At 39.5% G+C, this 14,599-nt stretch overlaps 1 protein-coding gene across 3 annotated transcripts in view; it reads left to right on the forward strand.

Moving 5' to 3' along the window:
* LOC149179081 (protein CELLULOSE SYNTHASE INTERACTIVE 1-like) overlaps positions 1–14,599 on the forward strand; it is a 156,654-nt gene that overhangs the window by 61,236 nt on the left and 80,819 nt on the right. For 2 of the 3 annotated variants that reach the window (XM_089420512.1, XM_089420511.1), the window contains exons 2-4: positions 7,384–7,509; positions 8,069–11,147; positions 11,676–14,220. In XM_089420512.1, the coding sequence (XP_089276638.1) occupies positions 7,499–7,509; positions 8,069–11,147; positions 11,676–14,220 (5,635 nt within the window). In that variant the 5' untranslated portion in view covers positions 7,384–7,498. The remainder of the gene's footprint in view (positions 1–7,383; positions 7,510–8,068; positions 11,148–11,675; positions 14,221–14,599) is intronic. The other variant, XM_089420513.1, reaches the window with a different exon arrangement.

Below are 14,599 nucleotides of genomic sequence, written 5' to 3' on the forward strand. Positions count from 1 at the left end.
TAGAAACTTCCGCTACGCCATTCTGATAATATTCTCTACTTCGACTTCACCCTTGGTGAATTTGAAGAGGGATGAGGAATCCATTGATCCTTTTGTCCTTTCCCCAACTGTCTTCGGTGATTGCTCTTTCACTCTTGCTTGGGTTTTGTCTTCGCCTCAACTCCGATACCATGTTAAGTTTCGGTATGTTCTATGCTTAGAGCAATTTATTTCAATTTTCACAGTTAACTCAAAATCTTTTATATATTAGCAATCACACCAACATTAAAGTAAATTGCAGATAGAACATAAACATAGATCGCAAAAGATGAGCTAGGACAAGAGGACACAAGATGTGGTGCTAGCCAAGGACAAACCCCAATGTGGGGAAATCCTTGATCAATTCTTCTTATATGTTCTTCAATAGTTCAACAAAGAGAGAGAGAGATAGTACATTTACAACAGAAGTCAACACTTTGACTTTGACTACTGTCTGCTAGAATTGCTACTAGGCTCTGTGAATTTTTCCATCCACCTGTACTAGAAAAATCGAACCCTCTGCACAACAGTTCAAACTGTCTGGCCAACCTCTGCGCAAATCTCAAAATCGAGCTGTCAGACTCCCTCTGAATCTGGTCGATTTCTTCCTTCCACTTCTGAGCTTCCTGTTTGATCAATTGTGCTCTGATACCATGTGAAAATTTCACTTTTGAAATTTTTATAGCAGCAACTGGAATTAATTCTTCTAGCTGTAAATTAATTATACAGTTTATTGCTACGACAACAACAAATTAATCACACCACAATCTTCGCAAATAAAATATTGCGGAAATGAAAATGCTACCACACAAAAAAATTATAACACCATTATTTTTGGACAATTGTCCCCGGAAAAACCCAATGTGGGAAAACCGGTGCAGCAGTGAGGGTTTTTATTATTATGCAGCAGCAAAATTTCTGAATACAATAAAATGTCGCCAAACTGGCGATTCTACCTAAGAGAAATACTAGCAAAAATATACTGAGGGATTTTACCCTCTCTCCGAACAATCCTGGCCACTGATTCCCTCTGAAAAGCAAGTCGTCCACCCAGTGCTGCATAGGCCTTGCATCACCCTAGCGCAGAACCTTTCATGCTTAGCCCAAAACTCTTGCAAATCAAGTCGTCGTGCCTATTGCTGACTGGTAAACTGTCTCTTCGACACTCTGGAAAATATTCTCGGCCTCTGGAACTGAAAACGAGTTTCTCTTTAGTTGAATAGAACTGCTCAATTGAGGCTCAGCACTGCCTCTGCACAGCCTCCTGGAAAATAATTTAGGCCTCCTCTTTCTGACTCTCCGAAACTGGAATCTTGTAATGTCGCAAACGAGGAAATTTGGAACAAACCCTTCAAATCAAATTATCTAGCACTTAACAGGAAATTGCCATGGAAACCCAAACACCAGAAATTTGACTGAAACCATAAACCCACAAATTGCATAAAATCTCATTAAAAATCACAACATGAGGAACAATGAGAAATGCAACAACCAAAATCTAGCTTTATTATATATAGATAGATGCCAATACAATAGCTGGGAATGACCCTCCGGTCTCCAAACTGAAACAGAAAAACAATCACTACACTTGTGGATTTTGAATGAACCCACCAAGGGGAGATGGGTGCTCGCCCAATCTCTCTAAATCACTCGAGGGTTTCTGTCCTGGGGCTACCAATGGAGTAGAGAACCATGTTCTCAACCTCTCATACAAGAAACAATATCAACTCCAAGATGTCCTCCAATGGCCTCCTCCTCCTCTTTTATAGATTTGATGGATCCCTCTAGAACCTCCCATTTTATTATTATTTTAATCATGGAGCACTTTCCCCTCTTTTATTTTAATTAAAATATTCTTTTTAATGCGGGAAAATGGTAAATTGGCCATCTTATCTCCCCAGATCACTGAAACTCTCATCTAACCATCCCATCATGTAGATCTTCTCGTCTCGGTTCCAACGAGCTATTACACTAAGGTGTTTTGCCACATATTCCTCCTGGAATGCCACCTTTAGCGTAATTGATTGAGTCAAGCCCACTAATAACTCAGTTTTCCGAAAGTTGTCAGAATGTGTCGGAACGAAGGCAAACTGTGCGGATGTTTGAATATACCAAGCGTATGCCATTGGACCTCATAGAAAGTCCTCAAGACTTCCTTGGGACCCTTAATGACATACCTTGCTCCACTGACCTGGCCATCCCCTGTCATGGAAATCCATCCTGGCTGTACTATGAAGAAGAATAAAATGGGGACATGACAAATCTCCTCCGGAATACTGTTCTACTGCCCCTCTGCCACTTGCTACTTGATATACTGGCTCAATTTCTTCTGCTGAATCACTTGCATTAGACAATCGAACTGCCGAGATCACTGAGTATCTTCATTGGTGTATTCTCCATCTACCCATCGACCTCTTCTTATAATCTCCAGTTGGGACTCCAACGATTACGATAAAACTTAATCGATGGTTGAGATCGATCATCTCCAAGTCGATCTATGTGAGTTTCTAGATGATTCACACCTTTCTCAATTAATTCCTATTAATTAACCACTTTTCCTAAGTTAGACTCCTGAAATTTTTAATTATGGCCAATTATTTTAATTGAGCCATCTCTAGATGGAATTTCTAGAAACGATTTGTGGGTTTTGGAGAATTCCTGTGTTTTAGCCTCCCCACAAAATCTTGAGACTAGAACACCATTCGATGCTACAAAAGCTAACCTCTGTTATCCCATCTTTTGATTGGTTACTGTCATTTGCTCGTGTTGGTTCCTTGTTGGCCTTGTCCTATGAAAATAAGGGGTTGAAAGTACCTGAGGTTGATGTAGTTGTAAGAAAAGAAAAAGCATAAGCCAAATATCAAAATGAAAAAGAATGGCAAGGATTATAAAGCAACCAAAATCCAATTATACGTTGAGCTCTACCCCTTATATAGCCACTTGTTTGCAAGAGTAATCATGCCTATCACGTATATCAAAGTAAAAGGAACTCTTAGTAAATATCATGACCACAATGAAGCGATAAAGTATCCATAATTAAAGGGGGGTTATTATTATTATTATTACCTGATAAATTGATAAAGCTTGTTAAGAAAGCCATATCAAATCAAGAAAGAAAAGGGCAAACTTGGGGGCTTGGAAAAGAAAGGGAGGGCAAGCAGCTAAGTGCTCCCACTACAAAGTGCTTGTGGGCAATGGTTTACATAACCTAGTATAAGACTATGACACCTTTCATGAAGTAAACCCCAAGCCATAACACCTATCACTTGCACCTATCATTTGAAAGGGTTAGCCTAGGAATTGTTCCTCCCCTTAGGGTTGGAAGCACCTAATAAGGTCATGTGATAACCCTCCCATATCTAAGTATGGTAACTTGTGCATAATCATAATCTAGTAGGGCATGCGAAGATGATGTTTTTGAGAAGTACTTTGATGGCTTTGACATTGAATATGGTCCACCTTGATGCTCTTATGGTTCATCTCCCTTAAATATGGTCCATGACAGGGTTGCGGGGGAGCGTCCCACCTCCCTCCTCACGCTCTCACTCCCAATTCACGCTCTGGGCAAGAGCGATTTTGTGAGTGCGCTCCCGACAAAAAAAATGCTCCCTGGTTTTTCAAGAGCATTTAGTCTTTTTTGCAAAAAAAAACTGCAGTAATATTCCAAATGCATTTTTTTTTCAAAGAAACAAATAAGTTTTGAGTGGGGCAACCTAATGATCAAGCCTATGGCCCTAGTATTGATATGCGATTCATGGTAATGTTTAGTAAAAGTGACATTCTCCTTAATCTTCATTTTCATCCTTCTACTTAAATTTTTAACATTACCATGAAATGACTTAGGATGTTTGAGAGTGGTTCCGACCTCATTGGATTTCATATGGAGAAAGTAGAATTTTAGATTTCATTCAAAATCCAGTAGACTTATAAGTTTTTTCAGGATTTCAGGATTGGGGGGATTGCATTGTTTCCATTGGATTTTGTCATGTATTAGGGTATGGAACTCATATTTAATGAAGAGCACCAATCCCTCTATGTACCTTGATGTTAGTGACATTGGTTGTCGAACTCCTCTATCATGACCCTCCTAAAAATATATGCATCACTCAAACAAAATCTTGACTTGACATGCTATGCTTTTTCTATCTTATGTTAATGCTTAGAGGGTGATATTAATGACAAAGATCCCTGTACAGATTCAAAGGTAATGACAAAGATACCTATGGATATTAATGCGTAGAGGGTGGTATTAATGGCAAAGATCTTGATTTTCCAAGAAGACTAAAAAATTAGACATTTCTCGTGGCGGCAAGAGGCCCAAGCCTTAGCAATAGATAGTAGATTTACTTGTCTTTTCTAGTTTCTAGTAGTTTTTACAACTATTGACTCTTTCATATTTATTATGATATTTTTTGTAAACAATATATGACAATTTAAGTTTGAAATTTGAAGTTGGCAATTATAACTCATTAGTAATGAATTATGAATATGATACTTCGTGAAAGTTGTTTCATTTCATTTCATTTTATAACATTTCATTTCATGTTAGATATTATTTGTTGTAATGGTTACACTTAGCTTACAAGTACAACTTTGGTGATCAATGATGATAAATGTTAGATATTGAATTTTGAAAGCTTGAAACTTTAAGATTGATGAATCATGAGACTCAAGATGTTGTATGTTACTATGTTATTAACTTGTGGACATGGTTGATGATGATTATAACTTCTAGATGATTGTTGTTATATGGTTCAATCTATGTTTTTTTATATCTAATTCATCATTCTACATGCTTTTGTTAACATATATGCATCAAAATATAAAAAAATATATATTATATAAGAAACGCTCCCGAAATCACTCCCAAACCAGGAGCTTCTGAAAATGTCGCTCCCGCTCCCACTCCCACTCCCGCTCCTAAGTAACCTTGGTCCATGATGTTGACCGCACTTAATTCCTTGAGTATGTATTAGATGATTCTTTGAAGTGCAACTAGGATCTCTTGAGGGATGATATGGTGCTTCTCTAGCACATTGTTGAGGATATCCAACCACATTCAATCATAATGCAAGATTGTGGAAGCTAAATATCCACAAGTGTTTTGGACACCTTGCATTGTCCATTCATTGAACTTAGCACTAAAATCATTTGCTTCTGATGTGCTTTGGATTGGTAGCATTGTTTTGGATGCACGACATATCCACAACTTTGTACAAAATCATACAAATGCCCTCACTATCTACAAGGAGTACACCAATCTATCATTGTTGAAGATTGTGGATACATGGTTTGCCTCTTCATTCATCATGTTGAAGAGGTTGAGGGAGGTCAAGACCGCTCTTGGGGCCATGGTTATTTTAGAGTTTTGGTCTTTTTGGAGAAAGACAGATCAAGTAGCCTCTAAAAGAGTGAAGGACACAATGTTAGATGATGCTTGGTGGGAGAGGGTAGATCTACTTATTCAGATCATGGACCCTATCATTTCTTTGCTTCGATTTGCAGATACAAACCAACCCATCCTAGGAGAGGTTTATGAGGGATGGGATTCCATGATTGAGTCTGCGAGGAGCATTATTTTACAGAGTGAGTGCACCGAGTATGAGACATCATCAGAGGCCTTCTTCACCACCATATAGGATATTCTTGTCAGCAGATGGGACAAGAATTGCACACCTTTACATTGTTTGGCTCACTCATTGAACCCAAAATACTACAACCATGAGTGGCTGAATGGTGGACCTTCCCGCAGATTCCCTCCTCACATGGATGGTGAAACCTCACAGGGGAGAAAAGATGCATTCATGTGGGTTTTTCATGATAGAGCATCCCTTGATGAGGTGGAGGATGCCTTTGTAGAGTTTTCCATTAGTACTGGTCGATTTGCAAGATATGATCTGATTAGAGACAAGGGGTTGACAAGCCCTATTCTTGGTAGGCAAATCATGGGGAAACAAGCCCTCCTCTATAGCAGTTAGCCATGAGGCTCCTCTCTCAGGTGACTTCATCCTCTTGTTGCGAGAGGAATTGGAGCACATATGGAAATTTGTATAGTGTCAAGAAGAGCAGGCTTGAGCAGTCCAGGGCAGAGACAATGGTGTATGTGCACACTGGCCTTTGTCTTATTTACAGGGAGAGGGATGAGTGGTTGAAGGGAAAGACAAAGATGTAGGATATCTTTCCTGATGATATGGGTTTGGACAACAATGTTGAGTTGGCATTGGCCAACTTAGATCTCAATGATCCAGTGCTAGACCCTGTCCCGTTTGATGATGGTGATACTGTAGAGGGGTCATCCTCCACACCAGCAGATGCAGAGATGACTTTGGATACAGGGGAGGAGGATGCAGCAGAGGAAAACAGTGGTGACCATGATGATGAGTACAGTGATGCTGATTTTGATGATGACTATGAGGATTGATGACTCATGAGTCATGAGCTAACTACTGCCTTGAGGCTTGTATACTTGTAGTTGTTTTGTATTTGCTATTTCTATTTTCCATTGGTATTGCACTACCTATGTAACACATTTTGATTTTGATGACTTAATGAGAAAACTACAGTGTCTTTATCTTACTATGTCATCTTTCTCCTATTGGATCATTGACGAATTGAATATGTCTTATGATTTATCATTTGTGTAACAATTTTATTTGTATGCATAATGTTACTTTGTAAAACTTACATCTAGATGAAGATCTATGTTTGAAATCAATGAATTTGTATCATGAATGAGAATGTGTAAGAAATATCTAATTTTTAATATATATATATATATATATATATATATATATTTTAAGAAAATAATATATAACGTATCTGAACGTGTCCTATTCCGGGAGGTCAACGTGTCCGTATCAACACTCGAATCCCCATGTCCGTCGAATCCCGTATCCCCATGCCAGGTGACTTAGATGTGCATGAATGCACTAAACTGATTCACCCCCCAGATCTTAATTTAGTCAAGTTTCCAACAACTAGCACCTTTTCCTTTTAAGTTTCTGCTTATCCACTTATAATGTACTGTTCCACATCATGCAAGGATTCTGCTTGTTTTTATAGTGTCAAATTAGGAATTTGCAAAGTAGGTTTGGCTTAGTGGTCCCTAGTGGATTTTACTTGTTAACAAACTAGTAATTATAGCTTTTGCAAGCATGCCTTCCTGATTTTATCTGTTCTTGGTATAACAAGTCTTGTTAGGACATTTGGGATGCGTCTTAAATCTGATATTCCTATTAGAATTAAAGTTTTCTGTCAACCTGTCTCAGATGATGTCAATCAAAGCTGAATTGCACACTGAAAACACAATCACAAAGTGTTGAGAGGGATATTTAATAAAATTTGACATTGTGTTGTATCATGCAGAAATCAATATGTATTCTGGGTCTTAGCTAGGGAGCCACTTCATCAGTAGCCAAGTCCACATTTGGAGACAACAAACAGAAGTCCACTGAAGAAATAATAAAACAAGAAGTTCTCGATGCCAATCAAGTGAGTTCCATTTCTTTGAACATAAATGTGTTTCATTTAAATTGGCATTTAACTTTTGAGTGCCTTTAGTTTTGTTGTTTCCTCATTTCAAATAATTCAATTGGAAATCTGAGAAATAATCTCAAACGAAAGACTACTCCTTAAGGCTGGGTTTTCAGTTCAAAACAATTTTAATTCTTGACGTATCCATATTGTCTGCCATTTTTGTTTCAGTGCATTTGAAATATTCACTCATGTTTCCTTTCTCGTAATGATTCTTTGCCATCTATTATTCACGTGCTTGATGGTGTTGATCCATTGAATATTATGTGGTAGCAAATGTGTTTATGAAGTATTTTTATCAGTGTTTCACATATCGAGTTTTTCCAAGCGAATTATTGATATTTAATAGTCATTATATTGATGAATTAAGAAATAGATCCATTTCTCATGATATGCTTGAATGACCATCCTTAACGGCCTATAATATTATCTGATAGTAGTACCTAATATGTTTGGTAATTGTATATGTTATTTCCTATATTCACCTTGACCATGGATCTGAACACATTTTTTATAGGGACTGGAATGGAGCAGCGGGGATGGAAGACCCCGACAAGCTATGGGCGAATGTTGCGCAATCTATTGAAAAACTACGTGCAAACCTGACTACAACACATGAGAAGGAGCTGGTCACAGAACAAATTTTGAGTATTGCAAAGGAAGGGAAGGATGCAAGAGCATCGATTTGTTCTCATTCACAAGCAATTCCTTTGCTTGTTGCACTACTTAAATCTGGAACAATCACTGCCAAGGTCAATGTGGCTTCAATTTTGGAGGTCCTATGTAAGGAAGAAGAGCTCAGGATCAAAGTACTGCTTGGAGGCTGCATACCTCATTTGCTTGGATTGTTTAGGGTGGGATTAGTAGAAGCACAGAAAGCAGCTGCGAAGGCCATCTATGCAGTATCACGTGGTGGTCTGACAGATCATGTTGGGAGCAAGATATTTGTTACTGAGCGTGTTGTGTCTTGTCTCTGGGACCAACTTCGCACCAACTGCCAAGACAAGCTAATTGGCGGCCTTCTGACTGGCGCATTAAGAAATTTGTCTAGTAATGCTGAAGGCTTCTTGCAAGCAACTTTTGAGGCTGGTGGAGTGGAAATCCTTGTGAGACTACTCTTTTCTGGTAGTCCAGTTGCTCAAGCCAATGCATCTTATCTCTTAGCCAACCTAATTTTGGCTTCGGAAACTAGTAGTGTCAGAGTGAATGAGATTGGTACTGTGAAATCACTGCTTAAGCTCGTGGGTCCTGAAAATGACATGACTGTCCGTGCTGAGGCAGCTGGTGCACTACAAGCTCTTTCTTCCAAATTAGATAGTGCAAAGAGATCTTTGGTGGATGCAGGCGGCATTCCTGTTTTCATCAGTGCAATTGTAGCTCCTTCAAAAGAGTTTGCCTGTGGAGCACCTGTCCAAGCTTTGCAAGAAAATGCTATGGGTGCTTTAGCTAATATTTCTGGTGGTATGTCTTGTTTAGTGCATAGTCTTGGAGAAAAGATAAGAAATTGTAGTAATGATGTTCAAGTTACTGATATGCTTGGTGCTTTGGCTTATGCATTGAAAGTGTTTAATGAGCCAGGCTCTGTAGATTCAGTTAATGTAGTTGAATTAGAGAGCTTACTAATTAAGCAACTTGAACCATCCATATCTAGGCTCGTGCAGAGATGTGCAGTTGAAGCCTTGTCTTGCTTGTATGGCAATGCGTACCTCCACAGAACTTTGTGTCATGCGGAAGCAAAGAAATTGCTTGTTGGACTGGTAACTACAGGTAATACTGAGGTTCAAGAAGAGCTCACATTCTCATTAAGAGTCCTGTCGACTAATAGTTCAGATATCTGGCAATCACTTAAGGGACGAGAGGGTGTTCAGCTTTTGATATCTTTACTGGGATTATCTACTGAGAAGCAACAAGAATATGCTGTTGCTTTGCTTTCTATTTTATCTATGGAAGTTGATGAGGGAAAGTGGGCTATAACAGCCGCTGGTGGAATACCTCCTCTTGTGCAATTGCTGGAAACGGGTTCTGTTAAAGCAAAAGAAGCTGCTGCACTTGTGTTGAGAAATTTGTGCTGCCATAGTGAAGATATTCGTGCCTGTGTCCAGAGTGCAGAAGCTGTTCCAGCACTGTTACACCTACTAGAAACTGCAGATATCAAAGCTCAAAAAATTGCTGCAGAGGCCCTTGGTCACCTTATTCGGGATGCAGATCCTAGTATTTTATATCATTTGGGGGCTCTACTTTTGGGAGATCGTCTAGAGTCCAAAGTGCATGTACTTGAGGTGTGTGGTTGTTTGCTTTCACTTGCATCTCATGGAGACATTCTGCATGAGAGAACTGCTGCAAACAAAGTCTTCCAAATGGTTCTGGAAATGCTTGGCTCTTCAAATGAGGACATTCAAAAGAATGCTGCATCTGTTCTTGCAGATGTATTTGATGCTCGTAGAGACCTTTCTGAAATTTTAGGTAGACTGGAGATCACTGGCCCTTTATGTAGTTTACTAAGCAGTGGAACTGAGTGTGTTGCCATGCAGTCAGCCCGAGCACTTGCAGCCCTTTTCTTATCAATTGAGACTAACAAGCACATGGCCTTTATTGCTAAAGATGCAATCATGCCTTTAATCAACCTTGCAAAATCTTCAAACATATATGCTGCAGAGATGGGAATAACTGCCTTGGCTAATCTTCTTTTAGATAGACAAATTGCTGAAGAAGCTCTTGCAGATGATATTATTCCACCGTTGTCCAGAGTCTTGAGGGAAGGGACCATCAGGGGAAAGCAGCATGCAGTAGCTGCACTTGCTAGATTGGTACGCCATGGTCCAGTTGATGATGTATTCATTGAGGGTATTCACCATTGTGGAACTGTGCTTAATCTGGCATCTCTTGTTTGTGCAACCAATTTGGAAGGCAAAGTGACAGAAGAGGCCCTTGAAGCACTTTCCTTGCTGGCTAAAGAAAACCGAGGTGGCGCTTTGAATCATCCTCTATGGACAGCCCTTGCTGAAGCACCTTGCAACTTGGAGCCATTGATTATTTGTTTGGCCACTGATATTCCACCAATTCAAGAGAAGGCAATTGAAGTTCTGTCTAGACTGTGCCAAGATCAGCCTGTAATTCTTGGGGATATGGTTATAGAAACACCAAAATGCATTACTGTATTGGGTGATCGTATTATACATTCTTCTAGTTTGGAAGTCAAAGTGGGAGGAACTGCCCTACTCATTTGTGCTGCCAAGGAACATAGACAGAAAACATTGGAAGCTCTTAATGCATCAGGATTCTTTGTTGATCTTATTCACTCTCTTGTTGATTTGGTAAAGCAAGGTATAGACATCAGTGGTTCTGCATTTGTCAAATTTGATGAAAGCAATGAATGTAGTAGTAAAGAACACCTTATGGAATGGAATGCAAAAGCAGAGGGAGGGCAACCATTCTCAGAGCTTGATTCTGCTTCTGTCTTGGGAGGAATTATTGCATTATGGTTGCTATCCATAGTTGCTTCTCATGATAGTAAATGCAAAATTGCCATTATGGAGGCAGGTGCAATTGAAGTCTTAACTCATAAACTATCAAATTTGTCTTCAACTGCATGTCAGGTATGAATCTTTGCTGTTATCCAAAGTTTTATTCTTTTTGACTATTTTATTGCCTAAATATCCTCTCTAGATGCTTATTCCTCCTATACTGCAATACTAGCATATAACGTTGTTCACCTCTCCTCTTTCCCTTAGATTTGCATTCTGTTTTCTTTCACATATTGCATTGTTGACTTGAAGTCGAAAACCTCGTGTGTTTTCTATATGGATTTAGGCCAGTATGTTTTTTTTGTTCTAATCTGATGTAAGCCATTTAATGTGCTGATATTAAATGGCTGGTATTTATTAGCCACAGTTATTCCTTTGCAGTGAAATCTTCTCAAGCTTCAGTAAAATACTGAGTCTTCTATGACACGGTCTTGCAATATTGGCATTTTGATTTTCTCTCAAGCTTTTTTCTCAGCTCTTGGATGGAGCTTATCTCTTACAATGGCTATTTTGTGAACTATTTTTTGTATGCAAAATATGATTATAATCATTTGATGATTTGAATTGGACGGATTCATTATTTTTTTGTAATTTAAACAGGCAGAGTTGGAGGACAGCAGAGGCATCTGGGTTAGTGCATTGCTACTGGCCATCTTATTTCAAGACAAATATGTCATTGAGGCTACTGCTACAATGCGTACAATAGCATCTCTTGCCCTTCTACTAAGGTCTGAGGAAAATATCAACAAGTATTTCTCTGCACAAGCATTGGCTAGTCTTGTTTGCAATGGAAGCAAGGGAACACTTCTAGCAGTTGCAAATTCAGGAGTGGCTGGGGGTCTAGTTCCACTTCTTGGCAGTCTGCAGTCTGAGATGACGAATCTTGCCATGTTATCAGAGGAGTTTTCTTTAGTGCTTAATCCAGATCAGGTAATACTAGAACAACTATTTCAGGTTGATGAAATTCGAGTGGGTGCAGCTGCTCGTAAATCAATACCTGCATTGGTTGAACTACTAAAGCCTATGCCTGATCGTCCAGGTGCACCTGCACTTGCACTTAGCATTCTTACCGAGATTGCCATGGGCAGTGAAGCAAATAAAGTGGCTATGGCAGAGGCAGGGGCTTTGGAAGCCGTAACCAAATATTTATCATTAGGTCCTCAAGATTTAATAGAAGAAGCTGGTGCAGATTTACTGCGGGTACTTTTTGACAACTATGAGCTTCGTCACCATGAAGCTGCAACGGCTGCTGTCAATCAGCTAATAGCAGTTGTTCAGCTGGGTTCAAGAGGAGCTAGGTACAATGCAACCAGGGCTCTTGAAGGACTTTTTGTTATTGAAAAGATTAAATGCAGTGATGCTTCAAAGAAAGCTATTAAACCATTGGTGGAAATTCTGGGTTCAGGATCTGAGAAAGAACAAAATGCTGCAATTAATGCACTTATCAAGTTATCATTTGAAAATCCTTCTAAGGAAATTGCCATTGCAGATGCTGAAGGTGATCTTGTAGAACGCTTACACAAAATTTTAGTGACTTCCTGTTCCTTGCAACTGAAGGAAAGTGCAGCACAGCTTTGCTCTGTTTTATTCAGGAACCCTAAGGTGCGAATGACATCTGCAGCCTCAAACTGTATCAAGCCTCTTGTAGAACTTCTTAACACAGATTCTATTGCAGCTCAGGAAGCAAGTGCTTGTGCCCTTGACAAGCTGTTGGATGATGAACAACAGGCAGAACTTGTTGCTGCTTGTGGGTCTGTAGTTCCTCTTGTTCAGTTAGTAGTTGGTACATGTTATCCATTACTTGAAGTTGTGGTAAGTGCTCTCATAAAGTTAGCCAAGGATCGCCCCCTTTGCAAGCTTGACATGGTCAAAGCTGGCATCATTGATTACGCTTTGGAAATTCTACCTGTCATCCCTGATTCTCTTTGTGCTCTTATAGCAGAGCTATTTCGGATCTTGACAAATACAAACAGTATTGCAAAAGGTACAGCTGTTGATCGACTGGTGGAGCCTCTTTTCTTAGCATTGACTCGTCCAGAGTTGAGTACATGGGGACAACATAATTTGTTACAAACTATCATAAATATATTGAAGAAACCCCAATGCATTGCTCACCTAAAGCTTACACCTGACCAGGCCATTGAGCCATTAATTTCATTTCTTGAATCCCCATCTCAAGCAGTACAACAGCTGGGGGCTGAATTACTTTCACATCTTCTTGCCGAAGAGTATTTTCAGCGAGATATTTTGACACAGCAAGCCGTTGCTCCACTGGTTCATCTTGCAGGTGTTGGTGTGCAGAGTTTACGAGAGAAAGCTATCAAGGCACTTGAAAGTGCATCTGTAAGTTGGCCAAATACAATTGCAGATGCTGGTGGCATTATGGAGCTCTCAAAGGTCATTTTACAAGTTGAGCCAAGACCACCACACACATTGTGGGAATCAGCTGCCTTGGTACTTGCAAATATCCTGCGAATCAGTACTCACTACTATTTCAAGGTACCTCTTTCTGTTCTTGTGAAGCTGTTGCAGTCAAGCTCCGAGGCAATTGTTGCAGTATCCCTTAGTGCCCTAGTTGGAATTGAAAGAGATGATGCATCAAGCGCTGAACTGATGGCAGAGGCTGGGGCTGTAAAAGCACTGTTGGAGCTTTTGAGATGCCACCAATGTGAAGAAGTAGCATCTCGATTACTCGAAGCTTTATTCAATAATAGCAAAGTGCGAGACATGAAAGTAGCAAAACATGCAATTTCTCCTCTGTCACATTATCTTCTTGACCCACAAACCAGAGCCCAACCTGCCAGACTACTAGTTGCTCTTGCTCTTGGTGACCTTTTCCAGCATGATGGACTTGCTCGGACAACTGATTCTGCCTCGGCTTGCCGTGCATTGGTTAGCCTGCTTGAGGATCAGCCCACGGAAGACATGCAAATGGTGGCAATATGTGCCTTGCAGAATTTAGTTACACATAGTAGAACAAATAGGCGTGCTGTTGCAGAGGCAGGTGGTATACAGGTTGTGCAAGAGCTTCTCAGTTCACCAAGTTCAGAGATATCTGGACAAGCAGCATTGTTGATGAAGCTTCTATTCTCTAGTCACGTTCTTAAAGAATATGTTTCTGCTGAAACCATACATGCTTTGACTGGTAAGATATGTTCCATTTGTGGTTAGATTTACATACATAGTTATACAGGAAGTTAACTTCTGAATTCTTGACATTCTTTTAAGGTTTGTTGTTCTTGAACAAAATGCATAATTTTAGCACATAAGCTGATATAGGAAAAATATATTTCTGATATAGGAAAAATATCTTGGTATTGCTGATAGTTTTAAAAAATGGAACCAGGTTTTGAACCGGCCCACCTATCTAACCGAATTTGAAAAAAATACATAAAATGATTAATTTTTAATGAACAAATAATTTTTAAGATTTCGAACCATGATTCAAAACCATTAGAGACCAAATATGCAAAGTTTTCTCATCTATACCATGTAAGAGTGAATATGTCAAAATGGCAGCAAGT

The sequence above is a fragment of the Pinus tabuliformis genome, chromosome 4_1 (genome assembly GCF_031772625.1).
Source record: "Pinus tabuliformis cultivar Carrire ecotype Pingquan chromosome 4_1, CPIR1, whole genome shotgun sequence".
NCBI classification, from domain to species: Eukaryota; Viridiplantae; Streptophyta; class Pinopsida; order Pinales; family Pinaceae; genus Pinus; species Pinus tabuliformis.